Genomic DNA, 20,050 nt, shown 5'->3' with positions numbered 1-20,050 from the left:
TATTTATTATAAACCTCCAAGACTTAACACTTACGCACCCGACATTCACAGTAACCACCCAGATTCTCCAATCCACGAAGATTGCAATGAAGAGAAACGGGTTTTTTTTCAGTTAAATAGTATATGAAATCTGCCTTAAAACATTCATATGGTGTCAAATAGTGAAAGCAAAGATCCGTTATATCAGTCAAAAACAGTAAACAAAACAGTCACAGTTATAACATATTGGTTGCGTCAACCTAGTGGTTTATCTACTGTGTGTAACACAACAGCATACATAATCCTATCCATTTTATTATATGTACATCATCATTATCATTCAAACAAATAAGTATATTTTTGGTGTTATAATGTTTCCACATAGTTCTAAGACAGAAAGCAGAAAGCGGGTGTTACAATTCTTACAGCATTCCCAAAACAATACTTTTTTTTCACATTAACTTTTGGACCCATTAATTTCTTTGACAGACTAAATAAAAAGTATTAAATAGCAAAAAGAAAAACAACAGCACTTAAAAAAAATTTAGGGATAAAAATAATAACGGAAGTTCTTGAACCAAGCATTAAGAGTTGTGAGTTCTCTGTGGAGTTGTTAACATAAAGGTGTGCAGAGTGGAGTAAAAAGAACAGTTGTATCTCCACAGCTAAGTGTTAGAAGCCTGATAGAAACTAACTAGCCACCTGGCTCAAAAAAACACCATCTATACTCAATTCTCAATTAATAAACACACCTCTCAACTTCACAATTTAATACTCGACCAGTTAGACCAGTTAATTAAGAATTTGTCAGAATCTGTCTAAAGTCTAAAACAATACATGGTGCAAACAAACTTAGCATATCATTGCAGTCCCTGTGGCTTTAATATTTCATCTGCAAGTTCATGTGCGTGCACACACACATACACGCACACACACACACACACACACACTCGCTCTACTACAGCCATTTAATTGAACTGATGGAACATTTAAAAGTGGGACAAACCAGTGCAAAAAGTTAGATTTAATTCCCTATCCCTGTGCTTCAACTCTAAGCTACTTCCATACAGCTCTTACAGAGAACTATGATGAACCATCTCAATAACCATTGTGGCAGTGGGAGATGATATCCCCATCCATGTAGTGAGTCTCCATCATAACCACACCCAAGTGCACATTCACCAACAAAAACGGAACATATTGTGAGAGGATATGTACAGGTTATAAATGACCAATTATACAATTCAAGTGAACTTAAAAAACATGTTCTATTCAAGGTGCATTCTATTCAGTTTTTCTGGAGGGGGGTGGGAAAGATTAAATAAATGGCTGTTACACAAACTTAGAATAATAAATAGCAATATCATAATCACTCCGACTGACCTAATTCCTTTTACCAGCATGTTTGCATTATCGTAAAACATCTCATGAATGGAAATATTAAAAGAAACTGATCAGAACACATGACAATAAGGCATCCCTGGTCATTTTCTCATCTTACAATATCTCCTAAAATAAGAATAACATACTGTATCTGTCATAATCATTTAGTAATCCATGCTTCTTTTACAGTTTCAAACACTTGCTCTATGGAGGTAAATGGTGCTTTTTCAGGGCAGAGCTGAATAAAATTTAATCGGGTCAATTCTAATAAGCAATAAAACCAAGCAATATCAGGCAATGGCAATAAAATATTTAGCTGATCTCTCTTCAGCTTCAGGTTGACATATGCTATAAGCAATTGATCTTTCGACCCTGTATATAAGGGGATTCATACAAAGACCCTGTAGTGGAGAGACCCCTGTATAGTGCAGCTAGTCATGGGGGACATCTAATAAATCTAAAGTAGTTTCCTCCCCTTTCCTACTCTCCTTCATCTGCACTGATCATAAAACATAATATGCGGGAAAGCAATATGGAGGAATCCATCCAGGTAGTTGCTGATTAGTCCAATTATTTCAAATCAGTGCCAATGTAGGGAAGGAGACATGGAGAGGAAGCCACTTTGGACTACTGAGGTGCAGCGAGTCAATGGCAATGATCAGGAGGCACGCGTTTGTGATCACCTAGCTGACTGAACAGAACCAGCACCGGGAGACCACTGAGAAAATGAGTTTAAAGCCAAGAAGGTTCCTCTGGGCAGAACATGTGAATAAAGCTCAACTCCTTCACCAGGCTCCAGTCTGCAGTAGGTGTCATCAGGAGATGTGTCTGCAGGTCAGCTAGTAAGGGCTGGGAACTGGGTTCCATTTCAAAGCAGCAGCCTGTAACACCAAACACAATGGAAACTGATTAAAGATTGATCAGTTTGTTGGTCTAGTCCAACCCTGTACATAATGTCCTAGGTTCAAATAGTATTGGATTTTTCTTAAAATGGAGATCAATTCAGATCAATGCGAGCAAACCAACAGATCTTGTCAACCACTCACAAATTCCAATAAAAAGTTATTAGTGATTCTACTCTGCAAAACATGCCATCCAACGAGAGCAGATTACTGTACATGGATGCTCCAATCACCCCCTTTCACCTCTCCATGGCAACAACTGACTGAGTGTTCCATTTTCAATGAGGAGAGAAGGAGAGGAGACCAGTGAAGCCATATATCCATGTCTGTATGGGGGAGACTGACATTAAAACGAATCTGTTATTCCAGCAGCAGAAATGTGGACTAGAGGTGTCCCTCTCACAACTGAACATCCTGGCCTAAGCGACAGCGCCTGCAGAACTCCACAGCACTCGCAAATCAAATGTTTAGTTAGCATGAATTAATTATGTCACAGGGAGTTTCGGGGAACTGTTTAATGATGTCACATGGAGTTAATGCCTGAGCAAATCCCCTCGCTGCTGTGGGAAAATAGCTCTGGGGCCCACCTGACAGGCCCCTCCAACTGCATACTGAAACTCTGAACCCTCTAACCCCAATCACTAACATCACATCTAGTTGGGTTCCCCTTCCCACTCTATGGCATCATGTCAAATTTTGTCTTTTTAACTGTGCCGTTAAAAAAAAAGACAAGACGACTCCAGAACAGTGCTTCTCAACTCTGGTGATGGGGTCTTGCACAGGACTGAGCATTTGTGTTGTTGCCCTGCGTTTACACACCTGGTTTTTGAGGTTGGTGTGTTAAGTGTGCTGTATTTGATCCTATTAGCTCCCAAGTAGTTTCAGTGACAGTTTGAGCCCCCCCTGGTTAAAATCAAGCAAGTTTTACCAGTGTGGTTCAGACATAAGGCTTACCTGTATCAGGTGAGTTTGGCGCAGGACAGGTGAGCTCCTGTGTGCAATGACTCTACGTAGGTCAGAGCACTCTGCATGGAGGTCAGGCAGTACCCCTCCTCTCCTATCAGATACCTGTGACAGAGAAAAACTATTAACTTCCCTTTCTCTAGCACTGTGACCACTTATTCTTATAGAAAGTCTTACGATGACTGAATAGTTGATTCACTTACTTGAGACGAATCTACTTATTGTAAGTCGCTCTGGATAAGAGCATTTGCTAAATGACTAAAATGTAAACAAAATTTAATGGAAGACATCATCCTCAGGATTCTGTAGGACGTTGAGGATGATGTGGTACATTCCATTTTTCCATTTTAACATTTCACAGATGGAATTGGGATGATCATTCCATATTCTACACTTCAACATTCTGAAACGTTCAGAGAAGTTCAGCAGAGCCACATCCTACAAATCACTGCAAATGGACAGCACCCAATATTTAATCCATCCTAATTTTGCCATGAAGAACATTTTTATCATCTTCATCCTTGACCATACCGTGACTAAACAAGGGAAATGGGCCAGTAAAACAGGAGGCTTTTTTCAGAGCCATCTGTATATAAAGGGGGCGGAGGGTGGAGATATCTGAGGGGGAGGGCAGGACAGTAAGGAGGGAGCAGGTCTGCTTTAGAGCGGTGGTCGGGGGCCAGAGCTCATGTCAACTCTGGATGACCTTCAGCTAACGAGACCAAGACACGAGAGCAACTGGAGCCAGGGCTGATTGGGTGGATGTGTGTGTTTGGGAGAGATACACAGAGAGAGAGAGAGAGAGAGAGAGAGAGATACACAGAGAGAGAGAGATACACAGGGAGATACTGAGAGAGAGAGAGAATGAGAAGGGGGGTGACAAATAGAAATAGGTAGATAGAGCCAAAGGTACAGAGAAAAACAGAAAGAAAGAGGCGTCTATCTCTATCAGTCTGTGGTGAGGTGGTGGGGGCGCTGCATGCTTGCATATCAGTAAGAGGCATGTGGATAACGTCTCTCTAACGTCTATCTACATTAGTCATATCACAAACCACAGCAACAGCCCCTACATAACAGGGCCCTAAGTGCTTGTAACCAGCGAGCCACGCCCTCCCTCCTCTTTTCTCATCCAAACCACTGAGCTGCATAAACAGAAAGTGGGCTTTTATTTGTAGTTTTATAGGGAAGAAATACCAAACCAGAATCTCCCCACATTCCTCCGTCCCTGCCAATCTAACCAGCCTGTAAAAAACTGTTTTTACTGCGATGAACAGGCCTGTCGAGTGTGGTCTGAGCTGACACGCAACGGGACCCAGATACTCCAGAGAGGGAGGCTGACATGTTCTGAGAAGTCAGGAGTGAAGGTTGGAGAGGAGAATGAGGAGAAGAGCTAAGAGCTGACGGTGAGACCAGAGTAGGGAGCAGGGTCCGATTCACAGAGGGGGGCTCAGGCACCCCCATGCACCCCCCAGAAGCGTCAACATACAGTATATCCACATTTGCCACCCCCAAAAAGTCTTTGGTCACCTCCAAGAGTCAATGTATAATTCAAAACCTGGTAGGGAGTCATTCTCTATGAGGTGAGTTGAGACTGTGTGAGTTGGAGACTTACCCTTCATGAATGAACTCCTCCAACGCAGCACATTCAGACACCAGCTGTGGACATTCACAACGCACTGCCACGAAGGACAGGATGGGTAACAAATCATCCGCTCCACTGTCAGAGAGGAGAGGAGAGGGAGAGAGGGACGAGTGGGGGAGAGAAAGGGAGGAAAGGGATAGAGGAGAGACATTATTGTAAAAAAAAGGTGTCATAACGTGACTTGCAAAAGACCAAGACAAATTCTTCACTTAATGGATGTGTTTGAAGAAGATAAAATGTTGAACATTCTCTCGAAATCTATTGGGAATGCAAATGGTGATTACATTAGCATTCTCTCTGGTCCAGTGACATTGTTTATCAACCAATCACACGCTAAGCATTCCCCCACCCAGCTTGCGTGAGAAGGTAGATGGCTGGCCCTCCACTGACCCTGCTAGAGGTAACCTAACACCCTTCCACACAGGTTAGAGAGGTGTGGACACAGGCTCATATAACCTCACATCCTTAATCACAATTCTCTGCGCACTCCCGCACACATACACACACACACGCACGCACGCACGCACGCACGCACTTCCTTGCACATGGCGTGACCTTTGGTAATTACAGACTATAAATTCCAAGATAACAAACACAAAATTCTATTTTAGTGTAAAACGACACAGCAAAATGCTACCAAGAATTGGGAATGGCAAAAAGAGTAAAGAAAGAAAAGAAAGAGAGAGATAGATAGATGGAAGGAAGGAAAGAAAGCAGAAAGAAGAGTGGCCTTGGGGAGGGGGGGAGAAACAAAAGGATGACGAATTAACTAATTAAGGAAATGGCTGCTAAAAGGGTGTGTGTGGGTGTGTGTGTGTGTGTGTGTGTGTGTGTGTGTGTTAGGGAAACAAACATCATAGGCCTACACACCCCGGAATACATTACCTTACAAATATCTATTGTAGATAGAAAACTATTTCCACTAAAAACTAAAACACAAAACTGATTCAGTTGAAACGGAGAGCAAAAACTGGTGTATTCCACTGCATAGCACTGCCAGCGGTCTCTAAATGATGGTGCTCCAGTGTGATCCAGCACACCAAGTGTGATCCAGCACACCATGTCGGCAGTGTCTGATCTCTCTTTCCACACACTCAAATACAAGGAGACAGATATAGAGCAGGAGATAGGCCCTCAGTGCCCTGTACAAACATCATAGGAGACAGAAAGAGCACCAGAGAGAACCAGAGAGAACCAGAGAGAAAACCAGAGAGACAAAGAGATGTGTTTTTCAGGTTCAGGGTTCAGAGGGAGGCATAGCTGGCATTGGAGATTGCAGTTTTAGTTCAAAAAGAGCCTGGTGCACTGGGCCAGTTTTGGCTGAGTGCTGGTGCAGCAGGTCTATACAGACAGCTGTTTACAAGGCCAGTCATTAAGCTGCCGTGTGGATGTGGCTGGTAAATGTTTGTCATCTACCTCATCAGTTTCCTGCATACACTTATACCCCTCATTAAAACGGTTCTTCCTAAAGCTGCAAACTCCTTATTCAAGCAAACAATCTTGTAAACTACCCTTGTTCTATTTCTCAGACATGCTTACACTCGCCCTACCCTTTCACTACCACAACCTTGGGAGAATAAGGGTTCAATCAACCCCCTGTGGAGTCCACACCACACTTTACATTCCCATTACAGGCTTTGTGACCCATAGCCCTGTCTGCTGCTCTACTCTACTGTTCCAGACGAGTCGACCCACTTTAAGGCTGGGTCAAGACGGGGCACACTGCGGGGGGCAGTGGTCCTAGGCCAGACCCCTGCTGCGTCGGGCCGAAGTGAACTCTGATGCAGTCTGACAAGGTTACCACTCAGGCAGGAGGTCTTCAATTATGTTTGGGTACTTCCTAAAGACTTACTTCTGGAAGTCCCTTCCTTGTCTTGACAAGGACAAACACATCGTCTAATAAGAAACTCAACTGTAACACTGCACTGTGTGAGTTTGTGTCCATGTGATTATGGAGGAGACATGCGACATGTGTGTGTGTGTGTCTTTGTCTGAGGTGGGAGACAAGCATGAAGCCGGGCGTGTGTGTGTGTGTGTGTGTGTGTGTGTGTGTGTGTGTGTGTGCGAGAGACCATCAGAGCGAGGTTGTGATGTCACACTCACATGGCAGCTGTTTTTGGGGTGGAGTCGGCATCATGGAGACATCGGTAGTCCTCTGCACACGCACAGATCAGACGCAATGTCCGAACTGCAACAACAACGAGAGGTATCAAATGTGTGTAGCTAAGTACAACAACATCAAAGGCAATTTGCAATCCACTACCGCACAGTCAAATCTATTAATGCAACAAGTCAATTCTGCATCACTCTTTAACCACTAGCCTTGAGTTTCTCATGAACTAGATCTGTTACCTCTGTATCCTCAGGGACCTGAGTGCCACATCCCAAACTATCCTAGTCCGGAAAGGGTCTGACTCACCAATACACTCCAGCTTTCTCTGGGGACAGCAATATCTGCACACCAGGCGAAGCTCCTGCACGGCTGATTCATACGGGTAGGAATCCTGCAGCATGGCAGGCTCCAGGGGGAACAATTTGGGAGCGACACCAATGTCCCCAGGTGAGGCGTTGCGGTACAGTTGCATACTGGACTCCAAGAACAGCTCCCTTTCTCGATGGACCTTCCTATGGAGATCAGGACACAGAGAGAGAGGTTACCAGCCAGGAATATTTAAAACAGGTGCTGTGAAGAGTTAGTAGGCATAACTAATCAACAGGTGCTGTGACATGACCGACCCCTGTTTTATGATGGTCTGCAATAACAGAACTGTACAAGCAAGCAGCTGGCTGATAAAATGGTTGAAACAATCTCTGGTTCTTGCCTTATGGTGCCATCTACTGACCACAACTTCAGAAGGGTGAGAGCTGCAGTACCTGAACAGTGCCAACAGGGGGCTCCATAGCGGAGGGAAGAATGCCTCCTCTATACTGGCCACACACAGGTCCTTGGAACTGGCCGTGTTCAGACACTCAAAGGAGAGCAAACACAGAGACAGCAGCTGATCTGGAAATCAAACACAAACACAAACACACACACACGATTTGAGATGAAGCAAATAGAAAAAACATTGCCCTCCCAGTCAAAGTGAATTCTACTATATTGCTTGGTTCCAAATCAACTGCCGGCAACCTACTCACTCCCGTAGATCTGAGAGTATTGGAAAGGTGGAAGCAATCGGAAGCATGTGCGCCTAGCACATCAGAAGGCAATCTGAAGCTATTACCATATTGCTTATATGGTACCTATCCAATCCTCAAGACTATAGGTGTGCCACTGCCTAGGGAGATAGGGGTCGATTTGGAACTCAGCATGTGAAGCACATTCCAAGGTGTCCACACACACACACACACACACACACACACACTCACACACTCACACACTCTCACACTCTCACACTCACACTCACCAATGGCGATATGGATGTCCTTCACAATAGCCTTCAGGTGCTCTTTGAGAGCCCTCATCTCAAGGTCCTCGATGTGGTGATGACACTCATGCTCCATCTGGGACGAAGGTTCAAATGTCATGTCAGCGTCTGTGCCATCACCATGGGGCGGGGCCCAGTCCAGCTGAGTCAGGAACTGCTCCAGGTCCTCAAACGAGTTCTCGCGGTCCACGCCTATCACGGGGGTCGGCGGTCCATCACTGTCCATCTCCTCCTGGTTGGCATTGTGGTCGTGGGAGAAGGACAGCGAGAGGGCGTCCAAGGACAGACTGTGGCCCCCGCCAGCAGGGGTGGTTTTGGAGAGGTTGTGGTGGGAGAGGGGCTCAGAGATCAGCAGGCTCTGGGCACTGCGAGAGGGCTTCAGAGGTAGGGCAGGGCTAGGCGGGTGGCTCTTGGTCACGATTGGGTAGAGTCTGTTGTAGATGCGGTACTGGAGCCGTTTGAGTAGCTTCATGACAGGGTGGTCTGGACAGCTAGGATACACACAGCACAACACAAACAAGAAGCATTACATTCAACTTATTCAGAAATACTGAGGTATTGTTGTGTTCCTAGTGATGCAAAAATAAAGGGAGAACCCCCTAACACCCATGCTCATGCCGTGTTAAAACTGAATGTGCTCCCATGACTGTTTGTCCTGATGGCATACGTCTGACGTAATTCGCAGAGTAAGCAGAACATTTTATAAGCAGAACATTTTTCTTTGAGTTCTTGTGATGTACTGTAGTGATAGTGGCAGCAAGTTAGAAACATAAAGGACATCCTGTCCTGGTGACTCGAGCAAATCAAATTGATTCACAGAAGAATTTAATTTACACGGTAAAATTACACCATGGCCATGTCCAAACGCTCATACTGCCAGGATTTCCTACTAGATTTGCCTTTCCATGTCGTATGAATTTACAGGAAGTCCTTTCCAAATGTAGTCCCACAATTCAATGGAGCAGGTAAGGGAGGCGGGCAGTAGCGAGATGCCGGTTTCTTAGTATGAATGAGGCGTAGTATGTTGAAATGTGTCGCTTGCTGGAGACGATTGACTAAACAATAGACTCTAAATATTATGTAGTATGGTTTGTATGTAGTATATCATTTTAGTAAACAGTAAGCAGTGTGAGATTTCGGACACGGCCCATACAGTACATGACAGTGTTTCACTTCCTCATGTCCAGTACCTGAGCAGGTACGAGACCAGGCCTGAGACCAGAGTGACATCATCAGGGTTCTTCTTGAGGTTGGCTTTCCATAGCTTGGGCCAATCCTGGAAGGCAATACACATACACGATCAGTACAAAACTGGACAGAACACCCACAACCATTTTCTGTCTTTAAAACATTGTCTAAAGTGCCATTTATCTAATTCAGTATTACTCAACCCCACGTCTGTGGACTAGCACTGATCCCTGAAATTGCATTCTGACACATTCAGTCAGCTATGGTCCTATGACTTGTCAGTCCCTTGGGCTAAAAAGTGTGAGAAACATTTACATTTACAGCATTTAGCAGACGCTTTCATTCAAAGCGACTTACAACAAATACATTTGTTTAAGTAAGTGAATCATCTATCCATCAGTCATCATAATATAAAGTATTCAATGCTCAGACCAGGGACCATTGGCAGTCACAATGCTAGAAGAAGACTTCTCTCTTTTTTTTTTTTTTTTTTTTTTTTTTTTTTTATTAACAGGAGAGAAGCTAGTACAGGGGGGTAGTGGGGTCTTTAGGAGGGACCGTTAAGATGTAGCCTGAAGAGATGGGTCTTCAGTCTACAGCAGAAGATTGGTAGTGACTCTGCAGTTATGACAGCAGTGATTGCATTCCACCAGCGGGGCGCCAGGACAGTGAAAAGCCGTGACCGAGTAGTGCGGCTGCTGCATCCACGTAGAGGCAGCGGTGCCAGGCAGCCAGCTGAGGTGGATCAGCGGAGTGTTCCGCCAGGGGTTTGGGGGCTGACCATTGCTTGCAAGTAGGGAGGGGCTGTTCCCTAGACGAGCACCAGGGTCTTGAATCTGAAGACCGCGAGCTGCTACCGGGAGCCATTGAAGGGTGCGAAGGAGGGGAGTGACATGGGAGAATTTGGGGAGATTGTACACTAGACGAGTGGCACTCGCTCAGGAAACACTGATCTGATCAACACAAAGTCTTTCCATGAAACTGAACTCACATGATCTTGTTCATATTCCAAAACATTAGTGTACAGAATACGCTGCTCCTGATCCTCTGGGGTTACTGTTCCAGACGCAGCAAACCTCCTGCACATAGTGCGCACACACAATACAGACTTATGAATGTCACATTCACCTAGGTAGTAGGCTCATTTCAAACAAACACTAATTTACTAAACATATACACTTACATATATCAGTAAAGTTTAACACTGCATGTATGGCATGACAACAAGACATAGGCATACATCACATACAGTTCTGGGACCAGGCTAAGCTGATAGCTACACTATAGGCCTGTGTTAACTGAAAGGATAGGGCTTACCTGTTGGCCTCCTCCTGTAGCCTCAGTCTCCTCTCCTCCATCTTCCTTTGGAGCTTCATTCATATTAAGGAAACCATACAAGTCCACTGGATCTAAACCAATACCAGGTCACCCCAATCTACATCTCTACCACCACTGGTAAACTGACAACACAAGAACATCTGAGAACATTGCTGCTTACATTATTGATCCCACCCCCCCCCCCCAAACCCATATTACCAAACCATAACAGCATATCAAGGATACAGCATCTTGCCTGGCCTTGGCAATGATAAGGTTCTCCATCATCTGCCTCTGAAGCGAGAGAGTCTGCATGAGAAAAAAAGAGAAATAGATATATTAGAGATTTAAAAAAAAAAAAAAACTACAACAAAATGCATCTAAACAGATCAAATACATTACAGATACCCCCCAAACAAAACAATTAGGAAACAGAAAAGTAGGCAGTTCTAAACTCATTATCTTTAGGCTTTATTTTCCAAAAGGCACAATTATTGGAAAGCTATCACCTCAAAGACTACAGCCAGTTTTGCCAGTTATCTATATACATCAGTGGTATAGATCAGATGGTGTTTGCTGGAGAAACTTCAGGCCAATTGCAGTTAGCACATTAGGCAACGAACCATCAAAGGTTGACGGTTGTCATTGATATACAGTTGACAATTCGAAAAGTCACCTTGAGTTACCCCTCTATATACTGTATATTTGCTGCACGAATACATGGCAACCAGAAAAACTATTATCTCAGTGAGTTTAAACAGCAACAACTGAGCATAAACCAAAAAGTCATTGTGTGTGTGTGTGTGTGTGTCTGTGTGTGTGTGTATTCAGTGAGTGCGTAATAATGAATGGACAGTAAGAGAGAGAAGAACATGTTTAGGTAAAAACATATGATCTTAAAATTGTAATAGTAAACCACCGTTGTGCCATCCGTGCGTAATGGTAAGCGTGGCGCGTCAGTCAACAAAGCAATTAGATTGAAAGGGTCTAAATTTGACAATACCTTCACAAATGTCATAAGTCTTTTCCAGTAAGATCGCAGATCCATTTGGCCGCTATGTCGTTTTAACATTCTTGGTATCTAGAGGATTTCAAAACACGTTTGTTCCACCGAATAGGTTTAAATGTTGAAAAATTTTCAAAAAGCGAAAGCTTAGTTGTTCCTCGCAAGACAAGACAATTCGGTTAGTGTAAAAATCGCTAAATACTCACCACCATTTCAGAAAATAGCGTGTGTTTCTTTAACATGCGTAAGACAGTGAAACTAAAGATACAACTCGCCCGTCTACGGTTTTATTGTGTCCGTATCTTTGCCAAAATCAATCTTTTCGACACGGAGCGTGTGGTTTTACTTCTCAACTGGAATTCTCCGAATCCAGCAGAGCCGCCCGTAATAACCTCCGAAATAATCTATTCACCTTGAAGGGGCGTGACACTAGTCTTGTGTCTGATGATGGTGAATAGAGGAGCCAAATGTCTTCTATTTACTATGAAGATAAGATGCATCCAACATGTGCTCCAATATTCTGTGCTTATCTCTAAGGTGCTTACAGTGCATGACAGTGTTTCACTTCTTCATGTCCAGTGGAACTAGAGATACAACTCGCCCATCTAAGGTTTTATTGTGTCCGTATCTTTGCCTAAATCTATCTTTCGACACACAGCGAGTGGTTTTACTTCTCAATTGGAACTCTCCGAATCCAGCAGAGACGCGCGAAATAATCGAAGGGGCGTGACACTAGTCTTGTGTCTGATGATGGTGGATCAGGGAGCCCACGGTCATTAAGATAAAATGCTTCCAACCAGTGCTCCAATATGCTGTGCTTATCTCTAAATCAAAGCTGGTTTCTGCTTGCTAAATAGAAAATAATAGCCTTTCCAGTTCAGTGAAAAATGAGTCCCACACTTCTGTGGACAAGGCTCTTGTTGAGTATGGCTACACATGCATGTAGAAATAAATGTCATTCGGTCACTGTATTCTGATTGAAGTGTTTTACATGAGGGTGTTTTATTCAGTGTATTTGTTTATATGGACTATTAACGGAATATTAGGCTGCATGTAAACGTAGTCACTCTCACACACACACACTGACTGACCAGCGATGTCTTCTGTGTGGCCTGACCAGGGGCGAGTCGCGCCAAACGAGCCTCATAATTTGCTTTCAGCTTCTGGTTCAACCGTGAGGCCTCTTCAATAGGTGTAAGCTCCCTGTCACACACACACACACACACCATGTTTAGTAACAATGTAAGATAATGCAGGGGTAACAGTCTACTCATATAGTATGGCAACGTGCATTTTACAGTTCAGTTCAATACCATTATAAAAGTGTGTGAATCAGCTGTCCCTCGGGGCAATGTAACAAAGTTATATCTATGGTGACAGCCTTTCTTTGATAAAAGAGCACTTTAACCAGAGTCCTGTTGCAGTCACTGACGGGCACTCTCCTTTTGTTTACTCCTCAAACCTCTTCAATTGCTACTCACTTCCTGGTGTCCTGTGACTCCACTGTCTGCAGCTTCTGGAAGACGTCAGGAGGCAGGAAGGGGGAGCCTTCTCCCCCACCCTCTGACAGGACCCTCCGGTGTCCAGGCCTGCCATTGGGTTTAGGCTCCGGATCAATATGTCTTGTCTCCTGTGGCGCAACTGGAGGAGGCGGAGCAGGATGAGTATGCAGAGTAGGAGGATGAGTTTAGATTGAAAGTCATGTGAAAGAAAACATTGCTACATTGGGGAAAATACAGGTTATTCACCAGTCTTTGCAGGGCTTACTGCAACGGAGATAGCCAGGGTTGTGGTTGGGTTGAGTGCTGTTGACAGGGTAGGTGTGGAAAAGGAAGAGGTAGAGGTCGGCGGTTCATCTCTCTTCCCTATGAAGGATTTGGCTCTCTCCAAACACTGCTCAGCGAGTTTCAACATCTTCTCCACTTCTACAGCTACCATCTCTCCTTCCTCTGGGTAAAGACAAAGAAGAGAAAAATAGCAGATGAGAGAATCAATATTTTCTAAAGTGGTATCTTACTCCACTGACTGACTAACCAATACCAAGAATACACACAACTGACTAAGACAATCTGTAGTAAAACACTGATCCCATAGTGTGGGAGTACAACTTCACAGTCACTTGACGCAGTTATCCTGACATATCTCATGTACTATGCAAGCAGACAATTGTTTGACAGCAGACCTTTTGAACAACTTATTGTAAATAAGCCAGAATCCTATCTGCTGTTACTGTAGCGTGAGGCAGCTTGATGTACACTGACACCCCCTAGACAGGACGCTAGGACTGCAGGGCCTTATCCCCAATCCTTCTCCTTAATCCTGAGTGCGAAGCAGAGGCATGAGGTCTTTTTAGAGTCTTTGGTATGACTCATGGTATGATCATATAATTAATGATCAATCACTGCAGTAGATTAGCTTAGCAGTTAAAGTATGCTAATGATGCTAATGAATTGAAGGAAGTCTGTGCTTACAAAACACAAACCCATCCTCTTGCACTCATATGCTGTCCAACCACAGCAAAGCTTTGATGAGGTGATCTACAGTACAGTCGGTGAAAAGTATCCATTGTTTAGTTTGAAAACTGTGTGCCCCACCTTCTTAAGGAAATGCACTGATTCTAGTACCTCATGAAATGTAGGGATGTATGGAAAAAGTTAACAGATGCGCTCAAATGTCTTTCCACTTTATTCTCAGTGATTGACAGACAAATGTATGGCAGACTCATCGAGAAACGAAGGATATAATATCCTTCATTTAGTAAACATCTCTTTATTGAAAAGAGAAAATTAATACATGCAATTGTGAAAAGACCTTTATTAACTTTTGTATCATGGGATAGGCCTGGTACACAGACAGGTCTAATCTTACTTTTTGACATAGCTGCATCCTCCAAAAGTGCGTGGGAGATGTAGTTGATACTCCTCAGGTACTCACAGTAGGCTTCCTGGAGGGAGAAAGTAAAGCTGTAGTTTTATTTTCTTTGACAACGTTATATGGCGAGGACATATAACATTGTTAACTGCTATCATTATTGTCAATATTGTCCTAGTCTACGAGGCTACTATTGTATCAGGTGCTCACATATTTTAGCAGTCAATAACATTTTCAGTGATAATAAAAAATGGTTACATAATGCTGTCAAAATCAATTTCATAACATCGGACAAGCCCAACACCCTCCCTTGTTTGCGGATTGTTTGTTTACATCAGCAATCAAGCCTATTACTTGGCTATACAAATCGATCGCCACGGTTATTCTAGATCGATTGGAACCATGACAGTGGGGTACCTTATGTCTGTTCCCTGCGTCCAATTGAATGGCTACTTTAGCCATTTTCATGGCATTTTGAAGGGGCTTCATGCCACCGTCGTAGCCAGATGCAGCCATGACTGGGCCGGATGTACATTATGTGCGAACGGAAGCATCACACTGCACAATAACAATTTGTATTTATGTTTTTTTTTCTATTTTATGAAAATGTGTCAAATTATGTGTCATGGATTAGCTTCGAAAGGTTTATTGATTCACTATTCCCACTTCTCATGGAGGGTAATTGGTGCATATACAAATTGGAAATAACTAATTCAAGCTGAGTTTTGTTGGTTAAATAACCTTTTAGAAATTAGTAAAATGTGCAGCATTATAAAACTTGGTTATACAATTGCATAATAATATTGCTATATGTTGCGAAATATTCAGAATGAGATTCCAGGCTGACACCTTACAGACGACAGATGGCGCTACAAGAATCCTATTCCCTCTGATGTTTTAATGTGTTTCTTACTACTTCCGGGTACCGTTGTTTACAATAGATAGTTTGTTGTGATTTCGTGCTTTACAAAAATTGTGTCACTGTATTAAAAGCCGCAATGTATTCAACCAACAATAGAGACGAAATCATGGAACTGTAGCTGAATTCCTGTTATAATTGGACGCGAAACGTTTATCTTCATTGGAAGTCGCAACTGATGCTTCTAAACTTTGGGTTGTAAAACAGCTGGCAAGCTATCAAACCTTCACTATTTTCATTAGACTTCAAAACCGTCTTGGTTAGCATCACCCGCTTTTAAGAGTGTTATGAAGAAGAGGGGTAGGCGCGCGCGGCTGCCAGATGTTTCGCGACAGACAACCCAAGCTCTGTCAGTTGCGGCGGTCAAGAAACCTGGACGGCGAGGAAGACCACGGAAAGATGCAAAGGCAACTCCAGCATCGGTCACATGTGACGGAAGATTCGATGTTGGTGGCCCAAGTGACAGATCTGCAAGGTTACAACCGAACACAACAGTTTCTGTAGAGACAGAAGCGCACGAGCGTCCGGAGAAAAGATCAAAGCAATCAGGTAATGCGAGTCACCTGCATGGTTCTTTATAGAGGCTAGATATGCTTTGAGACCTTTTGGTTAGTTTCAGGTGAGGTGGCCTTCACAAATCATATGGGGTCCATCATATAACAAAATGCAACATTCTTCCTCCACTTGTTCCCACAGGTAAGCTCACAACTGCATTCTGTCGACTGTGTCATGGGAAATTCTCACCCCGGAGTCTGCGGCATGCCTTCGACAAGGGGCCAGGGGTTTCCGTGGAGGTCCCTGACCAGAACCAGACAGAGCCAGCCCAGTCGCCTCTGCTCTTCCACACAGACTTCCAGCGCCTAGTGGGGGTGCCTCTGAACCGCGACCCAAGCCTCTCACAGTTCATCTGCAAGACCTGCCACACCAAGTTCTACAAGTGCCACAGTATCCTGCTCACGTTTCTGCAGAGGGTGAATCTCCTGCCCTCTGAGAATGAGAAAGCCAGAGACAGGTGACTGCATATAGCTGTTGTGTGTTACATAGTAGAGAGGCGAATGCAGACCTGTAGGGGGGTCAATGAGACTGCATGAGAGGTTGCCTGCACATGTGGGTAGTTCTCAAATATCTACACTAGTATACCACTTAGAATGAATTGTGTATGTTTTGTTTCTGCACTCTAAGTGGTAGACTAGTGTAGAAATGATAACGTTGTCTTGGTCAACATTCTCAATCAGCGGCTTATGGCCGTAGACACTTACCATTATACTTTCTGTTTCAGGAAGAGTTCCGAGTGGCCTAAGTCAGCAGAGGGTCACAGCTTATCTTGTAAGTGGATGAATTCCTGGCCTGGGGATAGTTTAGTGGTTAGTGCTGCTGTCATATCTGTGTAGGATCTCAACTTTTCCATTCTCTCACCTCCAACAACCCCTCTCCCAACAGCCACCTCCCCCTTCATCAACTCCGACCCCAAGTGTCTCCACAGCTTGGTCTCCTGGGCCCACCACCATGGTGAAGCCTGCCATTCCTGCCCTGACCTGAAAGAGATTCTAGAGGGCCAGTGCTGGGGTTCGGTCAGGGCCGTCTGGGGATGTGTAGATGGACACAGCTATGTGATGGACACACAGACCACCCAGCCCATAGCCAACCCCGGACACACTGAGACCGGTGGAGGTGGGCTGTTTCTGGAGGGACGGGGGCAGACAGGAAGGGACACAACCCCTATCAGCAGTATCACCACCAGGGCACATCCTAGTCCTGCTGCCACCCCTCAGACCCAGAGCTCCATCCAGACTGATGCTACCACTACCAGTACAGACGGTGAGAGAACCAGATCATAATAGACTATTTGTATCTGAAAACTTGTGGTTACCGCCTTATGATTTGTTGCCAGACCCTGTTCATTTGTCTGACCCTCTTTTTTGTAGACTTTCTTGGTAGTGAGGAGACACCGTCCCCTGCACTAGCTCCACGTATGGACAGGACCGGTGACAGTGAAGACCTCTCTGATAGGTGAGAACGCAATGAATCATCTAGCTCAAGTTCCATACATTATTGGGACATTTTGAATGCATTTTACACTATACAGTATGATGGTAAGGTTAGTGATTATATGTAACCTCAGGAACATGTCCAGTGATGAGGAGTTTGAAGAGAAGAGGAAGGGTGGATCTTCTGATGAAATGTTTGAGCCATACCCAGAGAAGAGGTGAGTGGATTAATGTTGGTTCAGTGCAAAATAGTGGACCTGGAGGAACTAGCATTGATACCTATAGTAAGAACATACTTTACACACCCAGTGGACTGTTAACCTCCTCTTATAGAAACATTAGTTGTGGATCAAGGAGGATCCGAGACAGTGCTTTGACATGTTGACGGTATGTTTTCACTCCTGTCCTGTGCCTTGCAGAGTGGCCTGCCCCAAGAAGAGAAGCAGAGCGTCCAAGGCCCCCCAAGAGCCTAAAGTGAGAAAGAAGCCAGGACCCAAGCCCGGCTGGAAGAACAAGTTCAAGCCAGAAAGGTAAAGGCTGTAAATAGGGATAGACTGGAAGTGAGCACAGGCCTTACATTCAGCACAAGAGAATGTACAGTACATTTCAGGGGAGGTAATTACATACATTCCTACAAATATGTGTAGGGTGTTTACATTTAGTTTCTTTTCTTCAGAGAGGAGCTGCCCAACATCTACAAATGTCCGTACCAAGGCTGCACAGCCGTATACAGAGGAGCAGACGGCATGAAAGTGAGAGACCAAACACAAACATTGAATATGATCTTCTATCCACAAGAGTGTGTGTGTGTGTGTGTGTGTGTGTATGTATGTATGTATGTATATGTACTGTGTAACCTTTATGTGATTTTTCTCAATTTTCGACAGAAACACATTAAGGAGCACCATGAGGACATGCGTGAGAGGCCCTGCCCCCACCCTGGCTGCAACAAGGTGTTCCTCATCGACCGCTACCTGCAGAGACACGTCAAACTCATTCACACAGGTAGGGATAAAGACGTGCTGATTCCCAAATCAACTCCTAACCCCTACTAGGCATGTGTAAGGAGGATCTGGGAGTATTGGAAGCAATATGGTAGCATCTCCATTTTGACCTCCGATAGGCTAGGTGGAATTTCCGCCATATTGCTTTTGCCTGTCCAATCTTCAGGTCAAAATAAGTGCATAAGAGGTAGGGGATAAGGGTTGATTTGGGATTCAGTGATACAAAGCTTGAGTGAGTAAGGTAGGTGTGTGTGTGTGCTTTTGTTGTTTTCATTCATACAAAGTTTGTCCCTTCTGTGTTTCTAGAGGTGAGGAACTACATATGTGACCAGTGTGGTCAGACCTTCAAGCAGAGGAAGCACCTGTCTGTCCATCAGATGCGCCACTCTGGGGCCAAGCCGCTACAGTAAGCACAGAGGGACATAAGAGTTGATACCAGAGAGCAAAGTTCTACTAGTTTAGCGTTCTCCAACAACTGGATGTGGAGGCATTTGTTCCAGCCCAGCACTAATACATTTGTGTTACAAATAGTCAATTCATTATTCAGTCTGGACCACAATTTATTAGGTGTGTTAGTTCTGGGCTGGAACAACAACAACAACAAAAAAATCTCGTGGTAGCTCACCACAACTGCAGTTGGAGAACCCTATATATCACCTTCCTTGAGGTGTAAGAGCCAAAATACATCACTTGTATTTGGCTCCCTCTCTAATTGCTTTTCTCTCCTCCTCCAGGTGTGAAGTGTGTGGGTTCCAGTGCCGGCAGCGTGCGTCTCTGAAGTATCACATGACCAAACACAAAGCTGAGGCCGATCTGGACTTCGCGTGTGAGCTCTGTGGGAAACGCTTTGAGAAGGCCCACAACCTCAATGTCCACATGTCAATGGTGCACCCTCTCACACAGGGGAGCAGCGAGAGCACCTCAAACTCTAACATCCAGACCATCACAGAGACTGGCGAACTGATGCAGTACAACAGCTGACAGGCTGGACCAGGTCTTGGATAGAACCCACAAGAAGCGCTGTTGACTATCACATGTCAAATGAACCACAAACGAAACTAGTGCCTCTATGGTGTGACTGGTATAGAAAGGTCATTATGGGAAATGTAGTCTTGTGTGGCCTGGAAATCAAGACTATGGCTTGTTTTACTATTTGACTTGAAGTAGAATCAAGGGTTATGATTTGTACATGGACTTTGCATAAACAGCAGTACATCTAAAGAGCTATGTATAGCAGGCTCTCTTTTAAAGCCATGTAAGCTGTGTATGTGTGTGAGAGCGATACTTATTCCAGTGTTGTTGTTATGTTCTATAATTCTGTCAAGGCACTCGTACTACCCATGCTCTATTTCGATATGAGTGCAAAATGAATTACCTGTGTAGATAAATGTTTTATTATTAAGTTATTACAGTACATTGCATTTTTTTCCATTGTAAATTGTATTTAGCAACATTCTTCA

General features: G+C 44.2%; 2 protein-coding genes across 2 annotated transcripts; one reads left to right on the top strand and one right to left on the bottom strand.

The window, feature by feature from the left end:
• On the bottom strand, positions 1–15,200 carry vps9d1 (VPS9 domain containing 1). The gene is made up of 16 exons (XM_083666352.1): positions 15,097–15,200; positions 14,677–14,752; positions 13,557–13,757; positions 13,290–13,449; positions 12,900–13,011; positions 11,049–11,111; positions 10,803–10,855; positions 10,477–10,564; positions 9,488–9,573; positions 8,277–8,788; positions 7,744–7,873; positions 7,289–7,494; positions 6,973–7,057; positions 4,840–4,944; positions 3,219–3,332; positions 1–2,243 (listed from the first exon to the last, which is right to left on the bottom strand). The coding sequence occupies exons 1-15, from the start codon at positions 15,193–15,195 to the stop codon at positions 3,224–3,226; spliced, it is 2,085 nt and encodes a 694-aa protein (XP_083522478.1). The 5' UTR covers positions 15,196–15,200; the 3' UTR covers positions 1–2,243; positions 3,219–3,223.
• A 430-nt stretch (positions 15,201–15,630) lies between these two features.
• On the top strand, positions 15,631–19,996 carry znf276 (zinc finger protein 276). The gene is made up of 11 exons (XM_083666353.1): positions 15,631–16,147; positions 16,295–16,610; positions 16,878–16,924; positions 17,039–17,416; positions 17,524–17,608; positions 17,721–17,804; positions 18,006–18,116; positions 18,263–18,338; positions 18,474–18,591; positions 18,897–18,996; positions 19,325–19,996. The coding sequence occupies exons 1-11, from the start codon at positions 15,886–15,888 to the stop codon at positions 19,569–19,571; spliced, it is 1,824 nt and encodes a 607-aa protein (XP_083522479.1). The 5' UTR covers positions 15,631–15,885; the 3' UTR covers positions 19,572–19,996.
• Positions 19,997–20,050: the final 54 nt, after the last annotated feature.

This window comes from Argentina silus (genome assembly GCF_951799395.1).
Source record: "Argentina silus genome assembly, chromosome: 3".
In the NCBI taxonomy this organism is placed as follows: Eukaryota; Metazoa; Chordata; class Actinopteri; order Argentiniformes; family Argentinidae; genus Argentina; species Argentina silus.
The sequence above is the reverse complement of the archived record's forward strand: the minus strand, read 5'-3'. Positions and strand labels throughout refer to the sequence as shown.